At 47.3% G+C, this 27,369-nt stretch overlaps 1 protein-coding gene across 2 annotated transcripts in view; it reads right to left on the minus strand.

Moving 5' to 3' along the window:
• The window catches only part of LAMA5 (laminin subunit alpha 5), a 346,280-nt gene that overhangs the window by 165,254 nt on the left and 153,657 nt on the right, over positions 1-27,369 (minus strand). For both annotated transcript variants that reach the window (XM_078651602.1, XM_078651601.1), the window contains exons 7-10: positions 11,926-12,041; positions 2,469-2,587; positions 2,223-2,313; positions 410-544 (exon numbers count right to left, since the gene is read on the minus strand). In XM_078651602.1, coding sequence (XP_078507728.1) covers positions 410-544; positions 2,223-2,313; positions 2,469-2,587; positions 11,926-12,041 — 461 coding nt within the window. The remainder of the gene's footprint in view (positions 1-409; positions 545-2,222; positions 2,314-2,468; positions 2,588-11,925; positions 12,042-27,369) is intronic.

The raw sequence follows: 27,369 nt of genomic DNA on the forward strand, positions 1-27,369 counted from the left end.
AGGGGAGAATGACTGGACAGACTGGGAAGAGTGACTTACCCAATGGAAAGAGGCCTGACAATGCAGGAAGTGTGATTGGACTGAATGGGGAAAAGTGACTAGACTGAAGTGAAAGGCAACTAACTCTCATCAGAAGAATCACTGACTTAACAGGAAGGCAGACTGAGCTCAAATGCAACAATGTCTGCACTCAATGGAAGAGTCACAGGGCAAACCACGCCCAGTCCTCCTCTGATTGGCCGTGCTGCAGCAAAAGCCAAGGAACAAGTCTCAAAATTAAAAGGATACATTATTTAGCAGTATAAAAAATGGAAAGTTTTCAAAGGAAAACATTAAAGAGTAACAGTTTACGTGCATAAACTCGTGAAACAAAAAGCTCACAATTCCCAATCGAGTGTCTTTCACTTACGGTAGCACTGTGGGAAGTCCATGTAGCCTTCCGCGCACATGTCACAGTTCTCTCCTGTGTAGTTTGGTTTGCAGTAGCAGCGACCAGTGTGATCCTCGCAGGTTCCGTCCATAAATTCAGAGTCACAGACACAACCTGCATCACATGAACAGAAACAGCAATGAACAGCATACCACAGATGACTGCTGCGAACACACTTGTGTCCTGAGTCACACATGACAGGGGGCTCCATGACCCTCCCCTTATGAGCTCCAGCCTTTCGCAAGAGTCTGAAACTGCGGAGTGTGCTATAAATACTGGTTAACACATTCTACAGAGGGCATTAACCACGGTTAAGGCCCTGAGCATGGGGCAATAATGCTTTACTATGCTATTATTTAGCCGCTCTAGTGTGCTGTGGTGATGTATGTCATTACAACGCATGCTTTCACTCCGCATGCCATTACGACGCAACTTTTAAAACGCAAGTCGTTACAACGACTTGCGTTGGGGGGTGCTGGATAGTGAATAGTTTAATTTACTATTCCAACTCCAGTCCCTGTGGATAGTAGGGAAGGTGTTGGATAGTAATTAAACTATTCCCTATCCTAGAGCGCCCTCCAGCGCAAGTCGGTGTAATGACTTGCGTTGTAATAGTTGCGTCGTAATGGTAGTGCGGAGTAAAAGTTGCGTTGTAAAGAATGTTTCCCGTGCTGTGGGCTCAGCCTTGTTCGGATGTTTAGAAAATGCTGACAAGTATTTTGTAAGTCAAGGCCTTATTTCTGCTGTGCAGTTTATCAGGCAGATAGGGGTTGCTAAATTAACACTCTGCATACGATCACTGCAACTGGACAAATAAATGCAAGATAACGCGCGAAGGAATGTGATAAGGGCTGGTCTGTGGAGCCCGTTTGTGCCAGGAAAGGATACTCGTACTCACATTCCAGAAAGATTAGGGGCCTCATTTTAAGGACACCATGAACTTGCTGCAGACAATAACAAATGTTCAGCTATTTACCAGCATCCCTCGCATTTACAGAAGAACTGGAAGCTATGCAGACAGTGATGGAATCTGGTCAGAATGCCATCCCGTCACCTACGGCTGCTGCGAGGAATGTGGCTGTCTGCAAACATCCAAGGTCTTCACCTAGACTGCATGTCCTGTACATGAGTGACAAGAGATAAGAAGCCAGAAGCTGGAGCCCTCTGGATAATGCCAAAAGACTGACCTATCATGCACTGACCTATCATGCAGGGCTTCTTCGTAAGCGCTGTGGACGACAGTCGCCAATGAATATGTGCTACGTAACAGTAGGGAAGGTGTTGGAATAGTAAATCATACTATTCCTTAGTGTATAGCGCCATCCAGCGCAAGTCGTTGTAACGACTTGCATTGTAATGACCACGATGTAAAAGTATCACGGTGTAACGACCGCGTTGTAAAGGTAGTTCCCCATCACCAAAGCCCTTCTTCTGGGACGGCGACTCCCCATCATCTCTGTTCAATGGCACCTCCATGAACAGTACCCAATGTTCCTCACAGTGTCACACTACTACGCACTCATAGCTTCTAGGCGCACATACACACCAGAATCTGACAATACTGACAGCCTCCTCTCCACATTATGTTACAATTGGGTTTAGGCTAGACCATGCCACAGTTGGGGGCAAGAGCTGAGTCCCTCTTTGCTCTGTTGAGGCTTACACTCGCGGACAGTCGACTGGTGGTCCAAATGAGGCTAACGGTGTGTGAACACCTGCATGGTAGACGCACATGTGGACCACAGGCCCCATATCCTCCATGAAGACGCAGGGTTTGCAGACGGATACTCACGGTAGCAGGTGTACGGCGAGTCCACAGGGTGATCAGGTGACTTGTAGTAGCCAGATATGCAGCGCTCACAATTTACTCCAGACGTGTGATGCTACCAAAGGAACAAAAAGGCCAGAAATGACTAATGGGGAAGCATGGTCTTAAAAAGGTTCACAACATTTGCAGAATATGAAGGCGCTCCAGAGCTTGGCGCTTTCAGCTTTGGTGAATATTTAGATAAGGCATCGGAGTGGACGAACCACTTACCTGGCAGTCCACGCAGACACCTCCACCTTCGTACTGGCCATGGCGGTTCATACTTCCCCTGCGACTCTCCACCTCTGGATCGTAGACGCAGTCCTGCGCATGGCCGTTGCAGTGACAGGCTGGAAAAGGCAAACACAGACAGAGGTGGCATCAATAGCAAGACTGGACAAGTAAACCCGGATATAGCAGCTGGCACGGCAGCCAAGATTATATCCATGCCCTCTGGGGCCTAGGGAAAGGTGGGATCAAACACACCACCATAGAATACTGACCTCTATTGGCCAGACATCTGTATGAAACCATCTTAAAAGTTACTGGATAGCAATTCAACAGTGACACCTAGTGGACAGAACATGGCGCAAAGGTGTTGCACTGACACGCAGTGTCCAGTTAAAGCATTGCATGTGCTAAAGGTATTCCATAAAGGTATTTATAAATTCTGTCGAAAGTCATTCCGACTGATGACAGAGAATGTATTAAAAAATGTGACAATAAACTGTAAATTGCACCAATCTTTGACACTCAACTTTCATATAATTAAGGTAGTTTGTTTCAAGTTTAGCAATGTTTTGAAAACCCATCATTTAGCAGAGGGGTGAAGTTATCCTCTCGACCTACCAATATTTAGGAATCAAGAAATGTGAAAACACACCTGTTAAATTTGAAACATTTAACAGGTGTGTCTGGGAATACTTTTTTTATTGTTCATTTTACATGACACTTTCACGAAAGAGCTTTGTTAAATGCAAATCTACATCAGAACTAGGACTAATGTGTCATAATGACAAAGTGAAAAGGCAACAGACTACAGTGATGGCAATTGTCCCAGGAAGACAATAGACAGGTTTTACTTCCTTAAAGAAGGAAAATGTATTCCACAGACCAAATAGCAAAAGTGCGTGCAACCCAATACTTAGACATGTATAAAAAGAAAGAGTATAGATAGATTAAAAGTCTGTCTGATCAGAGTGGCTTTTCTATGTAGTGTTTTGGTATCATACATAAATTGTAAATTGATACTTGTATAGCGCACTACTCACCCGCAAGGGTCTCAAGGCGCTTGTACGAATACCGCTGTGGAACCCATCCTGGCTTTCCCTGTGAGGTGTCCACTCCTGGGCACCCCCAAGGTGGAGGCCAGGCATCCTTAGCGTTGTGGGGGCCATTGTGGAGATTAAGCAAGCTATTGCCCAGAGTTGCAGAGTGGGACTCCATGATTGGAATAGGCACCGAGGCGAGAATTATCAGGTCCGTGGAATTTTTTGCGCCCCAGACCCGCCGAGGCGGGGAATTGAACCCTGGTCCCGGGCTAGACCTCTGCGTCAGGGTCTGCCGCTCTAACCATTGAGCCACACTTCTCCTTCTACATGTCACCGCCTGCTCCAACCAGGTCTCAATATGCATGCCACCGAGCCTAGTCAAGGGTGTAGGACAAAGTATGGAGGTGTGCCTACATGTGGACAGCTTCCAGTGGGGAATAGTTGGCATCATTAAATTGAAGCACAGAAACTAAAGATGCTGAGTGAAGGAATGCGGTCTTTGATAAGGGTTTACTACCTTATGTCATCTACGTATATGATCTGCAGTTCACACAAGGTGGCTGCATGCTAGAGGAGTTTCACAAGTGTGGCATAGAGAAAACCATAGAAAGGGCACAGTGCAGCCAGCCATAGCATGTGCAGTGATGGGTCACCGTGGAGAGACAGAGAAGCAACCATTATATGATCAGACATAGTGTACGCCTGAGGAGTCCACTAACGTCTGACAGGAAGCAACCTACAGGAAACGGCACTATACAGCCAGCCATGGTATATACAATGACGGGCCGCCGTGGAGGAGTCAGAGGAGCACCTTGTGAGTGGTCAGCCACAGTATATGCCAGAACAGTCCATCCAGGTGTGGCAGGGAACAACCCATAGGAATGAATTCTGGCCCCCTGATAGAGCTCCGTAAAACAATTGTTGTCCGGAGATTTTCATTTTGTTTTGTGTTTTTGGATCATTAGAGAAGTAATTTAGCTTGGGTAGACATTGTTGATCAGGGTCGAATTTTTCTGGACAACATTTTTAAAAATGGCGGATGTGTTGCAGTGATGATATAATATTTCAGGAACCATGAGACCTATATACTTCATTATGGTGTGAAAACGTAGATAGATTTTGGGGTCAAGTAGTCTTATAGAGACCGAAAATAACTCCTCAGAGCAACCCTTCCACCAATTTCCAAAATGGCCGCTGTAATGGAAGAACAGACCTATACAGAAATTAAACAAAAATAATGGTTTTGGGCATCGTGCAAAGAAGCATGGTCCTTCCCCCGAGGAGTCCTTCAGAAGCAGGTTAGCGCAACCATCAGGAAGTAATTGTAATTGTAATTCTCATTTGTAGAGCGCATAATGACGGTCAGGTCTCTTAGCACTGTAAGAGACAGCCCTACCCTAGCACGTGAAGGGGATGTGATTGATTAGGTTGTGCCCCAGGCTTACGCAAAGAGGAGTGTTTTTAACTTCTTCCTGAATGGGAGGAGGACGTGTTCCTTGCGCAATTTACCAGCAGCTTGTTCCATAGTAGAGGAAGTGAGGTTGAGAAGGCTCTGCCTCCTTTAGAGGTCAAGCTAAAGCGGAGGCAGGCCAGCAAGCCGGCCTCCGAGGACCGTAGCAACCTGCTAGGAGTGTAGTTGGCTAGACGGTCTTTAACCGCATCGCTGCAGCGGCTTTTCCCGCTGTGCGCGGCAATTTTAAAAATACCGCGTTACATGATGAGCTCAGCTCGTCATGAGCGTACGGCAGGTTACGCTCATGACGAGCTCAGCTCGTCATCAGCCTGGAAGGGGTTAATGTAAGTTGGGGCTTGGCCATAGATGGAAGTGGGTGATACTGGTGTAGAAGGAATGGTGTGATAGAAACTAATCCTGGGTAAAGATGTAATTAGATTAAATATTATCGGGGATAACAGGAGGAAGACACAGAGGGGGATTATGGTGAGACCAGGGCAGGGTTTCGTGCCCTGGGCCTTACAGGTGCCAACAGGGGCACCCTTCACCTGGACGTCATGGAGGGGGTTTTAAAAGGCACTGCAAAGTTGTACTCAACACAACAGTCACTAGGTCATGCAACTCTGGGTCCAATAGGATCACTCCCTATCACAGTGACAAATTCAATATGGGGGTGGTAGGTTTGGGGGAGGCGAAGGCTCATGGTAGGCCACACCCATGAAGCGGGGAACACATCTGAGTACCACAACAAACAAATGCCCCAAAAAGTGCCTGACAAGTTTGTGCTCCTTACTCCACATCATATTACTTCGAAATTACAGAATATACTTTAGCGATCAAGCTAATCAATTTGTTAGGTTTGCAAATTGTGGCGCAAACAACGAATGGCAATACTCTCTTGATTCAGAATATCTTTTCGGAAAACACAGATGCTACAAAACCATAACAATGGCAGAACTGCACTATACAACAGCTGGCAACATAAAATAACATGTACTCCATTTTACTGGGTGTAACCTCTTAGGGAGAGGTATGGCGCCGCGACCAGGGCGACTGATGCTGGAATCTGGGGATCACGGTTCGATCCCCGGCTCCGGCGGCAGATTAGCCCAGCACCATGTGACTCTGGGCAATAGCTCGCTTAATCTTCCAGACGGCCCCCAGCGCATGGAGAGCCTTACGGGTGATTGTTCGTGCTTTACAAATGTGGATTATAATTATTATATTACAAATGTGGATTATTATTATTATTATTATTATTATTTTTTTTTTTTTTTAAACCTTTATTGTACAGAGAAGGCTCACAAATACGGGCCTACAACCCAGCGGGCCGGCCACCACATGTAAGGAACATATTCAACAGTACAGAAGCGCAAACAGAATATCACAACAAACCATACAGGAAATAAAGGCTAAAACCCATAGAGCAACCAGCAGGGGCAGGATACGAGAAGGTTGATTTTCTAATATAGGTACGGGAGTAACAGGATAAGGACAGGTAGTAAGTCTCGGAGGGCCGTGGTGGGCCGCGAACAAGCAGCAGTATAATATACAGGATAAAGTAACAATGACAAATGCGTATCGGTAAAGGCAGGATGGGAGACCCGCCGCAAGAAGCAGTGGCGTCCGCCGTTCAGCGCCCACCCACCACAGCAGGAACATATCATAACAAACAGAATTGAAAAAAGCTCATCATATAAAGCCCTCCGTCACACAACCCAGGGGAAAAGGAAAAAAAAAAACCACGAAAGGGGGGAGGAAGGGAGGGAAAAAGAGGGAGAAAGGGACAAAAGGTGAAGAGAAGGACGCCACCTCAAGCATGCGCCCCGTGGCAAACGAAGCAGGAAACCACAAATCGATACACGAAACCGGTGGTAACCGGAGCAAAACTACGTAGTGAGCCAAAGTCACAGTAAGACCGGAAGGTCCGTGCATCAAAAACAACCCCCCCAGGGGGACACATGCTGAGACCGCGTCCCGAAAAAGAGGACACATAAGAGCCATAGAACCAAAAAAGGGGAGAAAAAATGGGGGGAAAAACCCCCCAAAAAAGACAGACCCCCCCCCCCCACCCCGCAAGCCCACCCTGCACCCCTGCAGAAGGCTATGGCCTACCCCCCAGCAGCGTGCCTGTCGCCCTAATCAGAACCCGAAATATAGAAGAGCCAAGGCAAGATGGAACCGTAAAGACAAAAAAAGGGGAAAAGAAGGGATAAGGGAGGAAAGAACACGGGAGAGGGCCATAAGACAGAATCGTAGGCTCCCACCCTCCCGTTCGAAACAACAGAGCCCTCGGGAAGACAAAAATTCTAAGGATACAGTACCGGAACACGACAAAAAGCCGACATGGTCATACCGTTACAGGCCGATCATCCAACCATTACAAGACAACAGTCCACAAAGGCAAGGTCGTCTCATCCCTGTCCTTGTTTTTCCAATTCTGTAGCAGTCCGCCTCACGTAGAACCAGACCACGAAGAACAGGAGGCAGAGAACAGGGAGGTCAAATGTCAATCTGCATAAGATGTTTCGAGTACAACTCGGAAGATCCGGAACAGTCAGAGACCATTGGACACAATGCAGGCACAGTTCCGAAGATAATCTGAGGAAAACCGACCCAGCGGAGTCAGCACAGGATCTACGGTCGGCCATTCGAGGCAATGAAGGACAGGAAGTACCATCGAGATCGGCCCGGACAGGACCCGGCCCACCGACCCACAGCACAGGTGAGGACACAGCACGATGGAGGGCAGCAGAACCCCGCACATCCACAGAAACAGCAGCCACCGGGCCCATGATTTCCAGGACAGTTCTAGCCGTACCCAGCAGCGACGGAGCCGCACACGCCAGGGGGGGCTCAGACGGCCCAGCGAAATGAGCCTCCTCCAGGGTAACGGCGGGTGCGGCCACAGGAGCACCCCAGGAGCGCAGGGCGGCGAGGATGTCGGCAAGTGTAGGAACACCTTTACAGTATCCGGCTTCCGTGCCAGACAGTGGACCACCGTCGCCCATCTCGGCACGGCTAAGATATACAGGGTTGGTCGCCATCTTGGAAGCCCGGCGGGGCCGCAGCGATCCTCGACCCCCGTCCGGGCCGCAGCAAGGCAAACGGAGTTCAGCCAGCCATCAGCAGAGGCAAGTCCGGAGCAGAAAGGGGGGCCACCAGAAGAAGGAGGATCGCCGGCCCCCCAATGCCACCGGCCCCGTTCTCCGAGTCCGGGCGGAGGGACTCAAAATGGCCGGACCGGAGAACAAAGGGGGGGGACAAGCCAAATATACGGTCAGCCCCGTCAACGGAAGGCAGCGCCTCCACCCCAGGCCGCGGGACCGCCTGACCAGGCCAGAAAGCCGCAACCGGCCTATCTGCACAACCGCCTCGTCGGCCGAGCCCACTGCACCATCAAGGGCCGGCCATAGCGCTCCGCCCCGTCCGGGCGCCGCCGAGGAAACTCAGGCCAGCCCGCTCCGGAGACCCCGAAGCAAGCGAGGGCACAGTTCCGGATCCACGGCACCCAGAGACAACCGGAACAGACGGTAAGTGCCTGTAAATCGCCTTAGATCCACAGCGTAGCAAAAGTTTTTCTTCCCGGGGCAGGATAAAGGCAGGATTTATGTTCCAAGCAGGAAAGTAGACGGAGCCGAGCTAAAACGCGGCCATCTCGGACGCGAGCTTGGCTCCTCCCCTATTATTATTATTATTAAGCAAAAATAAAGATTCTTAGAAAAAAATCCATCGGCAGGATGGGTGTTTGGGATCCTGGCACAGAAGAGCGTCCATCTGTGATGAATGCCCCCTGCGGGTGTTCAGCAGTCTGTCAGGGGCTCCTGCTCGTGGTACCTGTCAGTATCAGAATCTAAAACATCCGGAGGGGCTCAAGGGCCAGACTAGACGAGAACAGCTGCTTGTCTGTACACTGGGGAGGTATATACAGAACTGACAGGTCCCTCTCGGGCAGGCCATCCCTCCAGCCACTCTCCTGTGCCAGCAGGTACGAAGAATCCCAGGCATTCCCCGGCTCCAAACATGGCCTTGAACATGAACTCCCAGGGGAAGGAATGTCTCTGTTTACAGGACACAGAGAGAGGCCCAGCTCCCCATGCAGAGGAAGCATTGCTCAAGTCCTCTGCCATTCTCAAGGACACAAGGCCTTCTCAAGGACACAAGGCCTTCTCAAGCGCACACGGCCTTCTCAAGGGCACACGGCCTTCTCAAGGGCACACAGCCTTCTCAAGGGCACAGGCCCTTCTCAAGGGCACACAGCCTTCTCAAGGGCACAGGCCCTTCTCAAGGGCACACGGCCTTCTCAAGGGCACACGGCCTTCTCAAGGGCACACGGCCCTTCTCAAGGGCACAGGCCCTTCTCAAGGGCACAGGGCCTTCTCAAGGGCACAGGGCCTTCTCAAGGGCACACGGCCTTCTCAAGGGCACAGGCCCTTCTCAAGGGCACAAGGCCATCTCAAGGGCACAAGGCCATCTCAAGGGCACAAGGCCATCTCAAGGGCACAAGGCCATCTCAAGGGCACAAGGCCTTCTCAAGGACACAGGCCCTTCTTAAGGGCACAGGCCCTTCTCAAGGCACAGGTCCTTCTCAAGGACACAGAGGAGAGAGCAAGTATCAAAATAGGTTCAGGTAAAACAGAGGGCCGGTGGTCTGGCTATTAGAAATTCCATGTATTTCTAGGCCTCCAGGAAGCAGAGGGAGAGGCATACAAATACTACAGCATGCCTTATTTTTATGCCCACCTGTATTTCTAGAAAAAATACACAAAATGCCCACACCACAATCGTTTTCCAATACTTGTTTTCAGAACAAAACCAAAAGAGTTAATTTTAGTTTGTCGGGGTACCTTTAGTTATACCCCTACGATTTTTCAATTCTTTTTATACACTCTTTTTATCGAATTTGTGAATGAAAAAGACACATATATACATTCAATACTATTTACAACACATATACATATTACATGACATTACTATTAATGGGAAAATAAATACGACATAAACATCCTACATACAAAACAATACATCTCAATGTGTTTGTGCTTAAATGAATTAATGTACAACAATCAATATTCAAAAGAATAGCTTTCAGGCAAAGTCAGGAAAGGAGACTATTTCACCAAAGGGTGACCAAATTTGTACCCAGGAAGCGCTGGTTTACTCAATCAAATGAGAATATTCGCTCCTTAGATTTTGCTTGTATTTCTATACACACCCACGAATGCAAGAAGCCAAGTAATACTACTAGGTCTGCCAAAAGTAGAATTAGGGTTACACCTTCGCTCAAAGGGGAGGCATTCACAAAGTCCAAAATGTCTAAGATGGATAGGGAGAACTTCCTTGCAAGTAGGGATGTTGAGTCTCTCTCAATTATTATTGGCAATGAATGACTTAGGCCCTTATTACGAGTTTGGCGGTCCAATGGACCGCCGAACCTGTGGTGGCATTCCGCAGACCGCCAGATTGGGGGTCAGCGCACTGCATTGGGACTGTGCCGGTTGAACCGTCACGGGACCGCTGCTGCTGCAAGGGATCCACGATCCATGGCGATGGTGCAGCGGTCCGAAGTCCCTAATATGCTGGCGGTGCGACCACCATGATAAGTGTGGCAGTGAGGAAACAAAGGGAGCCCTAGAGGGCCCCTGTTGCCTCTGGCCCATATGGTGCATACCGGGAGGGGAGGGCACATGCTGTGCCCCCCTGTGTGCATGCACCCCCAGTTACTGCAGGGCATGGACTCGACAGTCCATGCTCTGCAGGAACTCCCTTTGACGCTCCAATTGCGGTGCCGCCAAAGAACCGCCCGCCAGAGTACAAATAAATTGTATTCTGGCGGGCAGTCTTTAAGGGCTTAGTAAGGCCCTTAGGGGCATATGTAGGTGGGCATTTGCGATTCGCAAACGCCGAAATTCGGCGAATTTCTGCGTTTGCGAATCGCAAACGTTGCTTTGGTATTTAGGTGCACATTAGCAAAATAAGGAATCGCAAAAATTGCGATTCCTTATTTTGCTCAAGCATTTAAGGAATCGCAATTTTGCGATTCCTTAAATGCTATGTAGGAGTGAATTTTAAAATGCAATTTTTGCTTAAGGAATCGCAAAATACCACCTACTCCAAGTAGATGGTATTTTGCGATTCCCTTTCTAAATGCATTTTTTTTTTAATTCAAAGTGTCATGTGGCACACATACATGCCCTTAGGGCATGTATGTGCGCCACATGTACTTAGAGGCACATTCCAGGGGTGCAACAGGTGTCCTTTGGACACCCTGGCACCCTTAGAATCTCGATTCTCAAATTGCGATTTTCTCATAGAAAATCGCAATTTGAGAATGTATCCCCATTCATTCCTATGAGCCTCTTAGCCCATAGGAAGAGACCCATAGGAATGAATGGGACACTCATTCCTTAATTGCGATTCGCAATTTGCTAATCGCAATTAAGGAATGTTAGAGATTCGCAAAAAAATTGCGAATTTTTACCTACATTCCATTGTGCTATTCTCAAATAGCGATTCCTTAAAAATCGCTATTTGGGAATCGCAAAATGGAAATTACTTACATATGCCCCTTAATCTCTATAGTAAAGAATACACTGGTGTGAGGAGGAGACACTGCAAGAACAATGAAGAAAAGGTAGGGTCCTACTTCTGAACATCTGGTGGCATACCTTCACCTCGCTGGCCAGTCACTCAAAATCACTCGTTAGAGTCCTAGACTTCACTGAAGACTAAGGCCTTACTTAAGAGTCTGGCGGATGAGATATTCCATCACAAACGTGGCAGATGTCTCGCATATGCATTATAGCCTATGGCGCTTCCAAAATGGCGGAGGGGATTACAGTCATGTTTTAAATAAGGCCATAGGTGTACAATTATATCAGGAAAAGATCTCCAGTACAAAGAGAGCTTTCTAAATGTAAACCACCGATAGCATGCTTGCTTGCTGGAGCCAGAAGAAACTCACGTTCACATTCATTGGCGCTGTCCGTCGTAGCCGGTTTCCAAGCAAACTGATTGAAGCCCGGGCAGCAGTGATCGCACGACCCGCCGCAGGTGTTGTGCTGACATTCGCAATGGAGCCTAAAAAAACAGGAGGGAGAGCAGATGAGCAAACATATAAGGAGATCATGCAACAGAAGCACAGATGTGGTCCATGCCAACAGAACTACTGCAGGTGATCAAGGTCAACTGTATCACAGGTCACCTAGGGCAACAGGTGATGACATCAACCAAAGTATCAATGGACACTCATCAGCTCTGCAAATTCAGACACAAATCTTCCCATTATACACTAGCTCTAAAAGAGGCAAGCAAACCGCTCCATGTAAAACCAACATTTCATCAATAATCAAAGCACCCCCCATTCGAGCCGGCAATCCATGGCAGAACATTACTTCATGCTGGTTTAGATTTCTCAAAATCGCATATTCCCAAAAAACACACATTCCTTTCAAAGCTGCAGAGAGAGTGGTTCGGCCACTTGGGAAAAGCAGCAACAGCTGTGAACATGCGGTTAAAAGCCACATCTGGCAGCCTCCAGCACTGCAGCAGGGTCACTGGCCAGAAAGTTCCTTCAACTCCACATTTCAAGGAAAAGGGGATGTTTTATCAGGACCGTGTGAAAAGGGAAAGAACGTCAAGGGAGATGGCAAATGCTACAAGCTTGTAAGATAGCTCAGGAGTCAGAGCGCCTGCTGCAGAGGTGTGTACATAAACTTTAAGTGGCAGCTAAAAGATGGCTCAGGACTGACACTTTACTTATTCGCAGCTTTAGAAATCGAGCGCCACTGAGGAGGGTCAAAAGGGTAAATTCAGTACTGCAGCCCTTGGAAACATTCGCCGAGTCATAAAACTCAATCTCGATACATTAAAACATTTTAAAATAGGTTTACATTGTTTGCTAGTCTTGCACTATTCCAACCTGGAGCGATTGTACTAAATATTTTTTTTAAGTAACACCTTTAGGAAACTGGAGGGCACTTTTAAAAAACAAACACAGAACCACACAAACAACAACTAAATTCAGAAAGTACAGACACCCACAGATAAAAAAGCTCATTATAGAATATGTAATCTGAGGAATAAGTGAGCTAACGGAATATCACAGTGAGACTAAAAGCGTACATTATGGTGTACCCAAGAGATGGGACAATGCACCACTGTGTTTCTGAGGAGCATGCAGTCTAAAGTACCCAGGAACCAGGCAAACGCATCAGAGTGTACCCAGGAACTAAGACAATGTACCAGTGTGAACCCAACAACTCTGACAGCAGATCCTGGATGTATGGAGGTAGGTGAATGAAAACACAAGAGTTATATCCCGAGCTAGGCATTTATCAGTATGAGTCCAATTATTGAGTTCAAGAGATCAAACTTTCTTCATTCCATCATCCTTTATTGTTTTCTTCATAAAAAATATCCAATCTTCATCAAAAGAATAGACAATAGCCGCTGCCAACACGTGTTTCGTCCTGGTCAGGTGACCAATAGACTTCGTCAGGGCATGTAAATTAAATCGAGGATGCTATAATTTCCAAGGATAATTCTAGAAACGTATTCACCATCCACTTTTAAGTCTGTAAAGATCGGCTCCGCGTTTACCAATTGAGAACTCTTAGACTGACGTGAGAAAACATGGTTCTTTATCCAATTCCCAGGTCAGCTGCGTACAACGTTATCGCTCTGCACTCGGAGGATATTAGTGAACCCTTAACATTGGAACGGACCATTTGCAAGTTGAAATATACGATGATTGCTGGGTTTCGTTTGCTTTTGTAAATTATCACATGGAATTGGATAAAGAACCATGTTTTCTCACGTCAGTCTAAGAGTTCTCAATTGGTAAACGCGGAGCCGATCTTTACAGACTTAAAAGGGGATGGTGAATAAGTTTCTAGAATTATCCTTGGAAATTATAGCATCCTCGATTTAATTTACATGCCCTGACGAAGTCTATTGGTCACCTGACCAGGACGAAACACGTGTTGGCAGCGGCTATTGTCTATTCTTTTGATGAAGATTGGATATTTTTTATGAAGAAAACAAAAAAGGATGATGGAATGAAGAAAGTTTGATCTCTTGAACTCAATAATTGGACTCCTACTGATAAATGCCTAGCTCGGGATATAACTCGTGTTTTCATTTAACATTTGTGACTTGTCTTTACTTTCACATTGTTTGGTTCTGGTTAGGTGAACAGGACCTTATCCTTGGAGCTGTACAAATATCTTTTCATGTAACTACCTTTTTCTGCCCAGCGCAAATTACCCTTAATCACCTTGTTTCATTGTTTCTGAGGTAGGTGAATGCACAATGAGACACAAGTAGAGAGCATCATGGTACACCCCTAAGACAGAAGAGTGCATCAGGGTCAACCCAAATTCTATTAAAGAGTATCATAATTTGTCAGAAGATAGGAGTGTGCAACCTGGTATACCCAGGAGCAGCGACAGAGCATCATGTTGTACCGAAGAGCTACGAGCGTGCATTTTGGTGCACCAGAATACAGGAGCCTGTGACCAGACATGCCCAAGAGCATTGTGGTCTCCCAAGGATCTATGCAGGCACATCCTCGTGTGTCCAAGGACCGTGGGAAAGGGGCCAGCACTACTAGCTAAAATGGAATCGAACTCCAAGTGAACATATGTTCATCTTCATCAGATGTATAAATTGCCTTTGTGCATTGTGGATTTCCACACACGAGAAAATTCAAGCATATTCAGTGCTTTTCTGAAGGAATATAGATTGCCATGGCCAATGTGATCCAGTCGATTACTCAGCAGAGATGCTGCTCATTAGGGGAAGGTCTTGCCACCAGCTCTACACATTGAATCTCATCTATAGGATCATTTCCATCACCCAGTTTTACTTCTTGCACTTCGGGCTTGAGTATCTTTCTTGTAGAGTATATGAGGTTGGGCACAAAGATGGCATCCTCAGAAGTTACTGTGCTGTTTTTGTGCGCAGCACGGATAGAGTGCTGTGCCAAACGCGTACTTGGCAATTTGGTCCATCACTGGCACAGGGTGATGCACCCTGTGTCGGCAAAGGGTTGGTTGCAGAAGTAGGCTTGGTATACCTATGCAGACCTTCACCTGGATGGTGCATCAAGTGTGGTGAGCAGTTGACAGGTGCCCGAGAGACAGAGGGGGCATTCTAGTGCAGAGCTTGGCCAGGGTAGTGCACCGAGTGTGGTGCGAAGTAAAGGATGCATAAGAAGTAGACTTGCATACAGATCTGGAGATTGAGCTTGCATTTGTGCACAGAGATTGAGCTTGCATTTGTGCACGGAGCTGGAGATGGAGCTTGCATTTGTGCACAGAGCTGGAGATTGAGCTTGCATTTGTGCACAGAGCTGGAGACTGAGCTTGCATTTGTGCACAGAGATTGAGCTTGCATTTGTGCACGGAGCTGGAGATGGAGCTTGCATTTGTGCACAGAGCTGGAGATTGAGCTTGCATTTGTGCACAGAGCTGGAGACTGAGCTTGCATTTGTGCACAGAGCTGGAGATTGAGCTTGCATTTGTACACAGAGCTGGAGACTGAGTTGCATTTGTGCACGGAGCTGGAGATTGAGCTTGCATTTGTGCACAGAGCTGGCGACTGAGCTTGCATTTGTAGACAGAGCTGGAGATTGAGCTTGTAATTGTGCAAAAAGCTCCTGGACAGGGTGCAAAGAAAGTTACTTAAGCGGTGGACTTAGCATTCTTGTGCAAAACTTGGACAGGATGGTGCACACGGTGTGCACTGAAGGTACAGTGGTTCCACAGAGCTTGAGCACAGTGGTACACATTGCGTGGATGCCACATAGGACGAGCTGGCACTCTTAGGCAAGCCTCAGTCTAGAGCCTGCACACAGTGTAGAGCTCAGTGATGGCTGACTCAGAGCTAGAGCTGGCACTCTTGAGCAAGCTTCAGACTAGAGCCTATACGCTGTGTAGAGCGCAGTGATGGCTGACTGAGAGCTAGAGTTGGCACTCTTGAGCAAGCCTCAGTCTAGAGCCTGCACACTGTGTAGAGCGTAGTGATGGCGGACTCAGAGCTAGAGTTGGCACTCTTGAGCAAGCCAAAGTCTAGAGCCTGCACGCTGTGTAGAGCGCAGTGATGGCTGACTCAGAGCTAGAGCTGGCACTCGTGAGCAAGCCTCAGTCTAGAGCCTGCCCGCTGTGTAGAGCGCAGTGATGGCTGACTCCGAGCTAGAGCTGGCACTCTTGGGCAAGCCTCAGACTAGAACCTGCACGCTGTGTAGAGTACAGTGATGGCTGACTCAGAGCTAGAGTTGGCACTCTTGAGCAAGCCTCAGACTAGAACCTGCACGCTGTGTAGAGCGTAGTGATGGCGGACTCAGAGCTAGAGCTGGCACTCTTGCGCAAGCCTCAGTCTAGAACCTGCACACTGTGTAGAGCGCAGTGATGGCTGACTCAGAGCTAGAGTTGGCACTCTTGAGCAAGCCTCAGACTAGAGCCTGCACGCTGTGTAGAGTGCAGTGATGGCTGACTCAGAGCTAGAGTTGGCACTATTGAGCAAGCCTCAGTCTAGAGCCTGCACACTGTGTAGAGTGCAGTGATGGCTGACTCAGAACTAGAGTTGGCACTCTTAAGCAAGCCTCAGTCTAGAGCCTGCACGCTGTGTAGAGCGCAGTGATGGCAGACTCAGAACCAGAGCTGGCACTCGTGTGCAAGCCTCAGTCTAGAGCCTGCACGCTGTGTAGAGCGCCGTGATGGCTGACTCAGGACCAGAGCTGGCACTCTTGAGCAAACTTCAGACTAGAGCCTGCACGCTGTGTAGAGTGCAGTGATGGCTGACTCAGAGCTAGAGTTGGCACTCTTGAGCAAGCCTCAGTCTAGAGCCTGCACGCTGCATAGAGAGCAGTGATGGCTGACTCAGAGCTAGAGTTGTCACTCTTGGGCAAGCCTCAGTCTAGAGCCTGCACGCTGTGTAGAGCGCAGTGATGGCTGGCTCATAGCTAGAGTTGGCACTCTTGAGCAAGCCTCAGTCTAGAGCCTGCACGCTGTGTAGAGTGCAGTGATGGCTGACTCAGAGCTAGAGCTGGCACTCTTGAGAAAGCCTCAGACTAGAGCCTGCACGCTGTGTAGAGCACAGTGATGGCTGACTCAGAGCTACAGTTGGCACTCTTGGGCAAGCCTCAGATTAGAGCTTGCACGCTGTGTAGAGCGCAGTGATGGCTGACTCAGAGCTACAGTTGGCACTGTTGAGCAAGCTTCAGTCTAGAGCCTGTACGCTGTGTAGAGTGCAGTGATTGCAGACTCAGAACCAGAGCTGGCACTCTTGAGCAAGCCTCAATCTAGAGCCTGCACGCAGTGTAGAGCGCAGTGATGGCTGACTGAGAGCTAGATTTGGCACTCTTGAGCAAGCCTCAGTCTAGAGCCTGCATGCTGTGTAGAGCGCAGTGATGGCTGACTCAGAGCTAGAGTTGTCGCTCTTGGGCAAGCCTCAGTCTAGAGCCTGCACGCTGTGTAGAGCACAGTGATGGCTGACTGAGAGCTAGAGTTGGCACTCTTGAGCAAGCCTCAGTCTAGAGCCTGCACGCTGCATAGAGAGCAGTGATGGCTGACTCAGAGCTAGAGTTGTCACTCTTGGGCAAGCCTCAGTCTAGAGCCTGCACGCTGTGTAGAGCACAGTGATGGCTGACTCAGAGCTAGAGCTGGCACTCTTGAGCAAGCCTCAATCTAGAGCCTGCACGCTGTGTAGAGCGCAGTGATGGCTGACTCATAGCTAGAGCTGGCACTCTTGGGCAAGCCTCAGTCCAGAGCCTGCACGCTGTGTAGAGCGCAGTGATGGCTGACTCATAGCTAGAGCTGGCACTCTTGAGCAAGCCTCAGTCTAGAGCCTGCACGCTGTGTAGAGCGCAGTGATGGCTGACTCCGAGCTAGAGCTGGCACTCGTGAGCAAGCCTCCGTCTAGAGCCTGCCCGCTGTGTAGAGCGCAGTGATGGCTGACTCCGAGCTAGAGCTGGCACTCTTGAGCAAGCCTCAGTCTAGAGCCTGCCCGCTGTGTAGAGCGCAGTGATGGCTGACTCCGAGCTAGAGCTGGCACTCTTGAGCAAGCTTCAGACTAGAGCCTGCACGCTGTGTAGAGTGCAGTGATGGCTGACTCAGAGCTAGAGCTGGCACTCTGGAGCAAGCCTCAGTCTAGAGCCTGCACGCTGTGAAGGGCGCAGTGATGGCTGACTGAGAGCTAGAGCTAGCACTCTTGAGCAAACCTCAGTCTAGAGCCTGCACGCTGTGTAGAGTGCAGTGATGGCTGACTCAGAGCTAGAGTTGGCACTTTTGAGCAAGCCTCAGTCTAGAGCCTGCACGCTGTGTAGAGCGCAGTGATGGCTGACCGAGCTAGAGCTGGCACTCTTGACCAAGCTTCAGACTAGAGCCTGCACGCTGTGTAGAGCGCAGTGATGGCGGACTCAGAGCTGGCACTCTTGGGCAAGCCTCATTCTAGAGCCTGCACGTTGGGTAGAGCGCAGTGATGGTGGACACAGAGCTGGCACTCTTGGGCAAGCCTCAGTCTAGAGCCTGCACGCTGCGTCGAGCCCAGTGATGGTTGACTGAGAGCTAGAGCTAGCACTCTTGAGCAAACCTCAGTCTAGAGCCTGCACGCTGTGTAGAGTGCAGTGATGGCTGACTCAGAGCTAGAGTTGGCACTCTTGAGCAAGCCTCAGTCTAGAGCCTGCACGCTGTGTAGGGCGCAGTGATGGCTGACTCAGAGCTAGAGTTGGCACTCTTGAGCAAGCCTCAGTCTAGAGCCTGCACGCTGCATAGAGAGCAGTGATGGCTGACTCAGAGCTAGAGTTGTCACTCTTGGGCAAGCCTCAGTCTAGAGCCTGCACGCTGTGTAGAGCGCAGTGATGGCTGACTCATAGCTAGAGTTGGCACTCTTGAGCAAGCCTCAGTCTAGAGCCTGCACGCTGTGTAGAGTGCAGTGATGGCTGACTCAGAGCTAGAGCTGGCACTCTTGAGCAAGCCTCAGTCTAGAGCCTGCACGCTGTGTAGAGTGCAGTGATGGCTGACTCAGAGCTAGAGTTGGCACTCTTGAGCAAGCCTCAGTCTAGAGCCTGCACGCTGTGTAGGGCGCAGTGATGGCTGACTCAGAGCTAGAGTTGGCACTCTTGAGCAAGCCTCAGTCTAGAGCCTGCACGCTGCATAGAGAGCAGTGATGGCTGACTCAGAGCTAGAGTTGTCACTCTTGGGCAAGCCTCAGTCTAGAGCCTGCACGCTCTGTAGGGCGCAGTGATGGCTGACTCATAGCTAGAGCTGGCACTCTTGAGCAAGCCTCAGTCTAGAACCTGCACGCTGTGTAGAGCGCAGTGATGGCTGACTCAGAGCTACAGTTGGCACTCTTGAGCAAGCTTCAGTCTAGAGCCTGCATGCTGTGTAGAGCGCAGTGATGGCTGACTCAGAGCTAGAGCTGGCACTCTTGAGCAAGCCTCAGTCTAGAGCCTGCACGCTGTGTAGAGCGCAGTGATGGCTGACTCATGGCTAGGGCTGGCACTCTTGAGCAAGCCTCAGTCTAGAGCCTGCACGCTGTTTAGAGCGCAGTGATGGCTGACTCATAGCTAGAGCTGGCACTCTTGAGCAAGCCTCAATCTAGAGCCTGCACGCTGTGTAGAGCGCAGGGATGGCTGACTCATAGCTAGAGCTGGCACTCTTGGGCAAGCTTCAGTCTAGAGCCTGCACGCTGTGTAGAGCGCAGTGATGGCTGACTGAGAGCTAGAGCTAGCACTCTTGAGCAAGCCTCAGTCTAGAGCCTGCACGCTGTGTAGAGCGCAGTGATGGCTGACTCAGAGCTAGAGTTGGCACTCTTGAGCAAGCCTCAGTCTAGAGCCTGCACGCTGTGTAGAGCGCAGTGATGGCTGACAGAGCTAGAGCTGGCACTCTTGACCAAGCTTCAGACTAGAGCCTGCACGCTGTGTAGAGCGCAGTGATGGCGGACTCAGAGCTGGCACTCTTGGGCAAGCCTCATTCTAGAGCCTGCACGTTGGGTAGAGCGCAGTGATGGTGGACTCAGAGCTGGCACTCTTGGGCAAGCCTCAGTCTAGAGCCTGCACGCCGCGTCGAGCCCAGTGATGGTTGACTGAGAGCTAGAGCTAGCACTCTTGAGGAAACCTCAGTCTAGAGCCTGCACGCTGTGTAGAGTGCAGTGATGGCTGACTCAGAGCTAGAGTTGGTACCCTTGAGCAAGCTTCAGTCTAGAGCATGCACGCTTTGTAGAGCGCAGTGATGGCTGACTCAGAGCTAGAGCTGGCCCTCTTGAGCAAGCCTCAGTCTAGAGCCTGCACGCTGTGTAGAGCGCAGTGATGGCTGACTCAGACCTAGAGCTGGCACTCTTGGGCAAGCCTCAGTCTAGAGCCTGCACGCCGCGTCGAGCCCAGTGATGGTTGACTGAGAGCTAGAGCTAGCACTCTTGAGGAAACCTCAGTCTAGAGCCTGCACGCTGTGTAGAGTGCAGTGATGGCTGACTCAGAGCTAGAGTTGGTACCCTTGAGCAAGCTTCAGTCTAGAGCCTGCACGCTGTGTAGAGTGCAGTGATGGCTGACTCAGAGCTAGAGTTGGTACCCTTGAGCAAGCTTCAGTCTAGAGCATGCACGCTGTGTAGAGCGCAGTGATGGCTGACTCAGAGCTAGAGCTGGCCCTCTTGAGCAAGCCTCAGTCTAGAGCCTGCACGCTGTGTAGAGCGCAGTGATGGCTGACTCAGAGCTAGAGCTGGCCCTCTTGAGCAAGCCTCAGTCTAGAGCCTGCACGCTGTGTAGAGCGCAGTGATGGCTGACTCAGACCTAGAGCTGGCATCCAATGTGCAGGTCTTGGACAGGGAGCGTTCACGTTCATACTGTGACGGGCGCAGTGTTGGCCGCCCACATACACAGCTAATGAATTATGTACACAACGCACAGACGTGCCATTGTTTACATATTTGAGAAATGGCGTGCACAGCTGTTGGAGCAATGCCCTGCCTGGCAGGGACTGATTTTTCCATGAAGGCTCTGAACTCACAGAGAGATCCCCAAGGAACCCCTATTAACCTGCTGCAGGACACCCTGGTGCACCTCGCCTCTGCACCCCTCATCTGAAAGGCCTGAGGAGCTGGTCAGGGTCTCCCAGGGGTGGAATTGGAAGCAAAAAATACTATTAGTAGGATCAGGAAATCAAGAGCTGGTGAGGAAACTGGCAAGAGGCTAAAGGTCACACGGGTGGAAAACCCAAACATCGCAACGCTTTTTTATAACAATTCTTTAAGTTTTTTCAAAGAGAAAAACAACAGTAACAAACAAGGACTCCTAGATATATACTATTACATATACTTAAAGTGTACATATTATATAAAAGATAGAAAAAGGGTAAGAAAAAACACTGCAATATTCATAAATCGATCTAAAGAACCCCCCAAAAAAGAAGAACGTTTAAAGAAAAGTTGCCTCCACATTATAAAACGTTTTGTCAACGTAATTAGATATTGCAGTAGATATTATTAGATCATAGAAATGTCAGAGAAGTGAAAATCTGACAATGTGACTCCGGTATATATAGAAATTATGTTTCAAGAAAAGGACCCAAATAAAATTAAAATCACGTACATTTGAAAGTCAGTTGTCACCTCAAGGGTGAATACATCAGGAGTCAGTATGTCATGGCTGTTACATTGCGGTCTTTTTTATGTGGAGTACTTTACTTTACAGGCTTGTTGGTATTGTGACATATATATATATATAAATATATATATATATATATATATATATATATATACGCACCCATGCATTGCGCAGTCACTATGCACTTTATTTGTTTTTATGCACTTGCACTTCAATTTGGCATCAAGCACGGGTTTCTTATTTATTGACATAGAATGGAGATAAGGTTGACATTCATGTCATCACTAGAGAGAGGGTACGAGGTTTATGTGTTCGACGAGGTTGTAATTACGCTCAATTGTAATAGATAATATTATTTCATCATTATGATTTTAGATATGAGCACCCACAATATATTGTAACATTAGTCTATTCTTGTTGATTCTCCCTCTCATCATTTTGTAAATGGTTTCGTATTTTTTCTATGTTATTTACCCATGTGTTTGATGTCATTCCTAATTAACACAGTATTTAAGCATTGTATTTTGATGCCATGTGATCAAGGCTGTTGTAAGACAGCCGAAAAGCGTCATGCTGGTGGTGAGGAGAAAATAAACCACTTCATTTCACGAAACTTGGTGTCTAAGAGATCTGTACCTGTGGTAAAATTGCAGCGTCAAGGGCTGGATTGGCAGGATATGGTTTATATATATATATATATATATATATATATATATATATATATATATATATATATATATATATATACACACACGCATACGCACACACACACGCATACGCACACACACACACACACACACACACACATACATAACAATACCATTTTAATTATGAAGAAAAAAAAAAAAGAAGAGAACACTGGGGAGTTCCTGTATAGAACACCCACCAACACCTGCGGCACTCTAAATCTGCTCACCTCAAATGTCTGTTCTAGCAAAGCCTTTAAGCACAGGATTAGCACAGTGCCATCCACATCGAGCTTTAAAATGATAAAAGCCTTAAAAACGTCAGAGTGTAGCTGATGTTGTAGGGTGCTCTATACAGGAGCTGCTGTACACCTTAACTTAGGAACTACCCAGAGTTCTCTGCTTCTAAATTTATGCAGCAATCTAAGCTTGAAAGGGTAATGTTTTGACTTAAATTGGGGGCTCCCTTGTGTCTGGACAAACCCTAACCTTTCTTAAGAGCTAATATGATAGCGAAACATGTGTCGGGTTGCTTTTATTCATTTCAAGTTGGCTTGGATGATATTTTACCAATCCAAAGCTGTAACACTGTGCCTGGAGTGGTAAAAGGCTATTGTCATTTAAATCTTGCGTGGATGGCTCTGTGCTAATCTTTTGCTTAAAGACTTGGCTGCAGAATGGCAGAAGACCTTTTCCCCTTCTAGCTTGGAGTTAATGGCGCTGTGCTACAAATATTATTGATTTGTTATTGGCTGTTGCTTTTCAACAAATAACCTAACTAAAAAATAGAAAGGCTCATCAGTTATTCAATTTCAAGCCTGGTAGTATGGCATTTGTTACACTCATCAACTAGATAGATAGAGTATACGTTCATCCCAAAGCTTTGGCCATACACAGAGCCACCCTCTGGTCACCGGTTATACGCTTTATAGACTAATAGGTGGCCACTGCTCTAGGCCACTTACCCATCTATTGAGGAAGTTACTAAGCCTTCTTCAGCATTCCTGTAACACAATTTATCTCTTGATTTTCAGATCTTTATGCACTGTTTACATTGTGTTTCATGATATATTAAAAGTTTCACATACATACAGTTTGTATAAGCACTATACATGCATGCTGTCTTTATATGATCTTTTCTTTTTTTTTCTTTTTACCTTTCCCTTATATTCTCATTTCATTATAGTTAAATAGTCATCCCTTATATATGGTATTGCTCACCGTTTTTATTGTTAACTAGATGACTTTTTATTAATTACCTCTAAATCTATAATACTTTTTTCTTTAACTTTAGCCGTGGTTCAAATGTATAAAATATTAAGCCAGACTGCGGCTACATACGATTGTTTGGAGAGGAATTTGTCGTTTTAGTCTTAAAACTGAAGTAAGTCTATTATCGTTTCCTGGGAGTAAGAAAAGAAATACAGAATTCAGAAAAAACTGTACAAGTTCAACGATCCGCGTCTTTTATGGTAAATTAATTTTCGAGAGCTCGTCTCTTACAGTCAATTTTGGAATGGCAAAAAAGTCACATGCAATGAAATATAACTAGAAATTGTAGATTATTCGTAATGCCCAACCACTAGATGGCAGCATCGCGCAAAGCGCGAGAATCTAAATGATTAATGCTCACGGGCAATTTAGGTTTCGATTCGTACTAAATGAACGGCAGCATCCGGCCCAACCTAAATGAAAAATGCTTCTGTAGTTAATGTTTTCCTAGGCCATAAATAGAACATTCTCTTCGGTGCACGAGCCATTAACCTTTCTACAGTAAAGCAACAGTACTTCCGCATGCGTCACATAACAATTAACAGGACTTCCACTTGAAAGTGGAGCGCGTTTTTTCCACTTATGGAGTTTGTCTGGAGGCCTCATATGTTTGCGACACTTTGAACAACGGTGTTTAGACACCGCATGGCTACTGTCATACCTATTATTTATTCATTCATGCATGCATTCCTTGCCCAGGGACAGCACTGACTTGATCCAGTTCCGCCTATGAACAGAGCTTTGGGGCGCGAGACGGTAGCCACAATTTCCGTTTACGAGGTTTCGTGTTTCTTGAGGTTTGCGAAAAATGTCAGCGCATAATTTTATGGGAAAATGGAGAATTGTAAAACGGATGGAAAACTCTGAAGGAGCAATCCAGTAACTGCAAAGGATCAGAGCCGCATGAAAAATCACATGGAGAAGGGGGCAACTAACACGCACTGGAGCCCCAGACTGAAGGCACCAAAACAAATGCAAACCTAAGCAAACATTACTGAGAAGCAGGCCAGTGCTTAATTTGAGCCGGTGGTTTCCGGTGCTCGGCACTAGCACATCATTGACACCTCCGGGACATATGACAGCCAGCCACATAGTGGAGCGGTTTGTGTAATATAGAGATGACCAAAACAACAGTTGTTTATTAGGCAAATAGAGATTCCAATTAATACCAGCCTCCCAAGCCATTCTTATAGCTCTGGGGGGCCTGGAACAGTCTGCATTGTCACACTTGTTGCAGTGTGATGCTAGTAGTTGTGAGGGTGCTCGGTCATTGGTAGCAACAGCAGTGGCAATGAGTGGTGCAGCTGGGGTGGCCTCCTGAGGAGGGCTCAGGCACTCCCCCACACCCCTCTTTTTTTTTTTTATTTTTTTTTTTTTTTACAAATTAAGCACTGGAAGCAGCCCACAGAGGAAAAAAAACCATAGTTTCTTATTTATTGGCAGAGTTTGATTAGGCTCAGTAAAATAGACTGCTATGCAGTCCACATTGCCATTAATACGTTTGGATGGACACTAGATAAGAAATAAGGGAGCTGAAACTGGTTCAGTGTTGGGTGACTGCATTTAGTCTGTTTCTAAGCGCTCTGAAACGTAGATGCGAAACACTGAAATACTAAGGTATTTGCCTAAATTTACACAAAGTCGCCATGCACAGAAGCCAGTAGCGGATGCTACCGGATGGGGATAGTGGGGCGGCAGGGGGGGGAAGGGATTGGAGAAAAAAAACTTACCTGGAATGGCCGGCTGCCGCCTCTCCTCTGTCCCTGTCCTCGTCCTGACTCCAGTCCCGGCCGTCAGCATGAAGCACTCGGGCACACAGGCTCCCCTGAGCCAATCACAACGTTACAATGCAGCATTGTGATTGGTGGTTCGGTGCTCAGACGGGGAATGAGGGCCTGGGCAAGTTCCTCGCCAGGCTTTGTAATGCATCCTGGTGGGGAACAGGCAAAGTGCGCATGACTGTTTAGCTGGCCCAAGAGTGCCGGCCAAACCGTCATGAGCACTTAGGGAGTGCAAACCACTGCTCCCTCTGCTCTGGCCTGCCCCGCCCCTGACTGCTATAGGGAAAGTAAAATTATAATAATGTTACATTATTAACATTTTATTTTTCCTCTGAGCAGTGAGGCGGCGCTCCTCCGCCTTAGCAGAGGAGCCGCCACAAAATAAGTTCCAGTAAGAATTCACATCTCCTGGATTCACAGTCGCCATTTGGTCACTTAGACATCTGTTTTTTGAACTGGGCCAGTGTGACATCATCAACAGACAACTGGTAATACACAGCTGTCAACTGGTATCTGGAAAACCCGCTTGTTTTTGCTGGCCTGTCAGATGCCTTTATGGGTTCCGCAGTAGCGTGCTAATAGCTGAAAAAGCACTTCGACGCCTCGTCAGGTGTAGTAAGCGCTAGAAAAATGCAATTACAATACAATAATTTAAGGTAGAAGTTGGTTCTCTTTAAAAGACATTGGGATTGGAAAACTGTTTTCTATCATATACAGGTTTCTTCTCATTTGTTTTTTTATTTTAGTTAGCAATGGAAACACAACGCGTTGAAAGATATGCTTGTTGGGGCAATTCCTTCTACAGATTCACTATTCGCTTTGAATGCTGAATGCCTGTGATCTACATTTCTACTCTTGGGGTCCACCGTTAAAAGAAGAGTTACCAGAGACCTAGCCTGTCCTTTTATGCCCATACCAGTTACAAAATGCGAAAAGTCATGTAATCAGGTATATTGGCTCTTTTTAAATATAAACCTAAAACAGCAAATGCATAAGGAAATCATTTTTATGTATTCAAGAGCTGGTGAAGTTGTTTTTAAATTATTATTAACGTAAGTAGACGGATACTTGCCATGTTACCCATAAGCCTCCACTTCTGTGTGTGATATCTGTCTGAAGGGGCATTCTTCCACGGAAAGACTGTATTTTGTACTTTAATAGGTTGAAGTTTTACCACATCTCCGGCCCACTCTTGGCTTACTGTACCCAACATGCTTTACTCCCTGGGCCCCACCCTCAGAAGGCGAGTGAATCAAGCTAATGGTGCCTCTGACCTAGTGGTCGAAGTGGGCGGGATTGGAGGGGCATGGCGTGCCCGTACTTTTTTGCTTTAAGAATAACCTTTCCCCTACTTTTTGTAAATAGACAACCATCCTGGGACGATTAATTCTGGTAGTTTAAATGCTTCAGGTTAAGTGTCATTCAGTGAGTCTCCTGTGCTGTGAAACCGAAGTCCAAGCCGGGTAGACCTCTAAACAAGCATTCCTGCCAGGGTGTCTGCCTGCCTGAAAGAAATACAAATGAGCGAAACAAGTTAATCTGTGAATGTAAAGGGTGCTTGGCAGCAGGTACTGGATTTAATTGAGCAAATCACTTGAATCTTTTTGATGATTTATTATTTTGAATGGTAGTGCAAAGAGTTAACAACTGAGCGGTTAAGTGTGGGCTTTTAATTGTAATTATATAGTGCTTACTACCCTGACTAGTTGCTGAAGGGACAGTTATGTTAACAAAAATTGCATTACTTACAGTCTGGGTATTACCAATATCGATATTTTGGGAGCACTATTTTATCTTAAACATTTTTGCCCATTTTGTAGCAGTCTACCTTATGCTGTGTGTAATGCAAGTTCAAAAGAATGACTTGCATATTCACAGTGCTTTTTGTCACAGACTTTGACCGCGTAGCACTGAAAATGCAACATTCACTATACGTCACTGCACCAACCAAGATTTAATTCTATGGCTCTCTGGTTACACACAGACCTCTACATTGCATTAACTAATAAAGGTTTCATAATGTGCCATATAGTGCATTTTCTAATGAGTAACATTTTTAAAAAAAAATT

This window comes from Lissotriton helveticus, chromosome 7 (genome assembly GCF_964261635.1).
Source record: "Lissotriton helveticus chromosome 7, aLisHel1.1, whole genome shotgun sequence".
In the NCBI taxonomy this organism is placed as follows: Eukaryota; Metazoa; Chordata; class Amphibia; order Caudata; family Salamandridae; genus Lissotriton; species Lissotriton helveticus.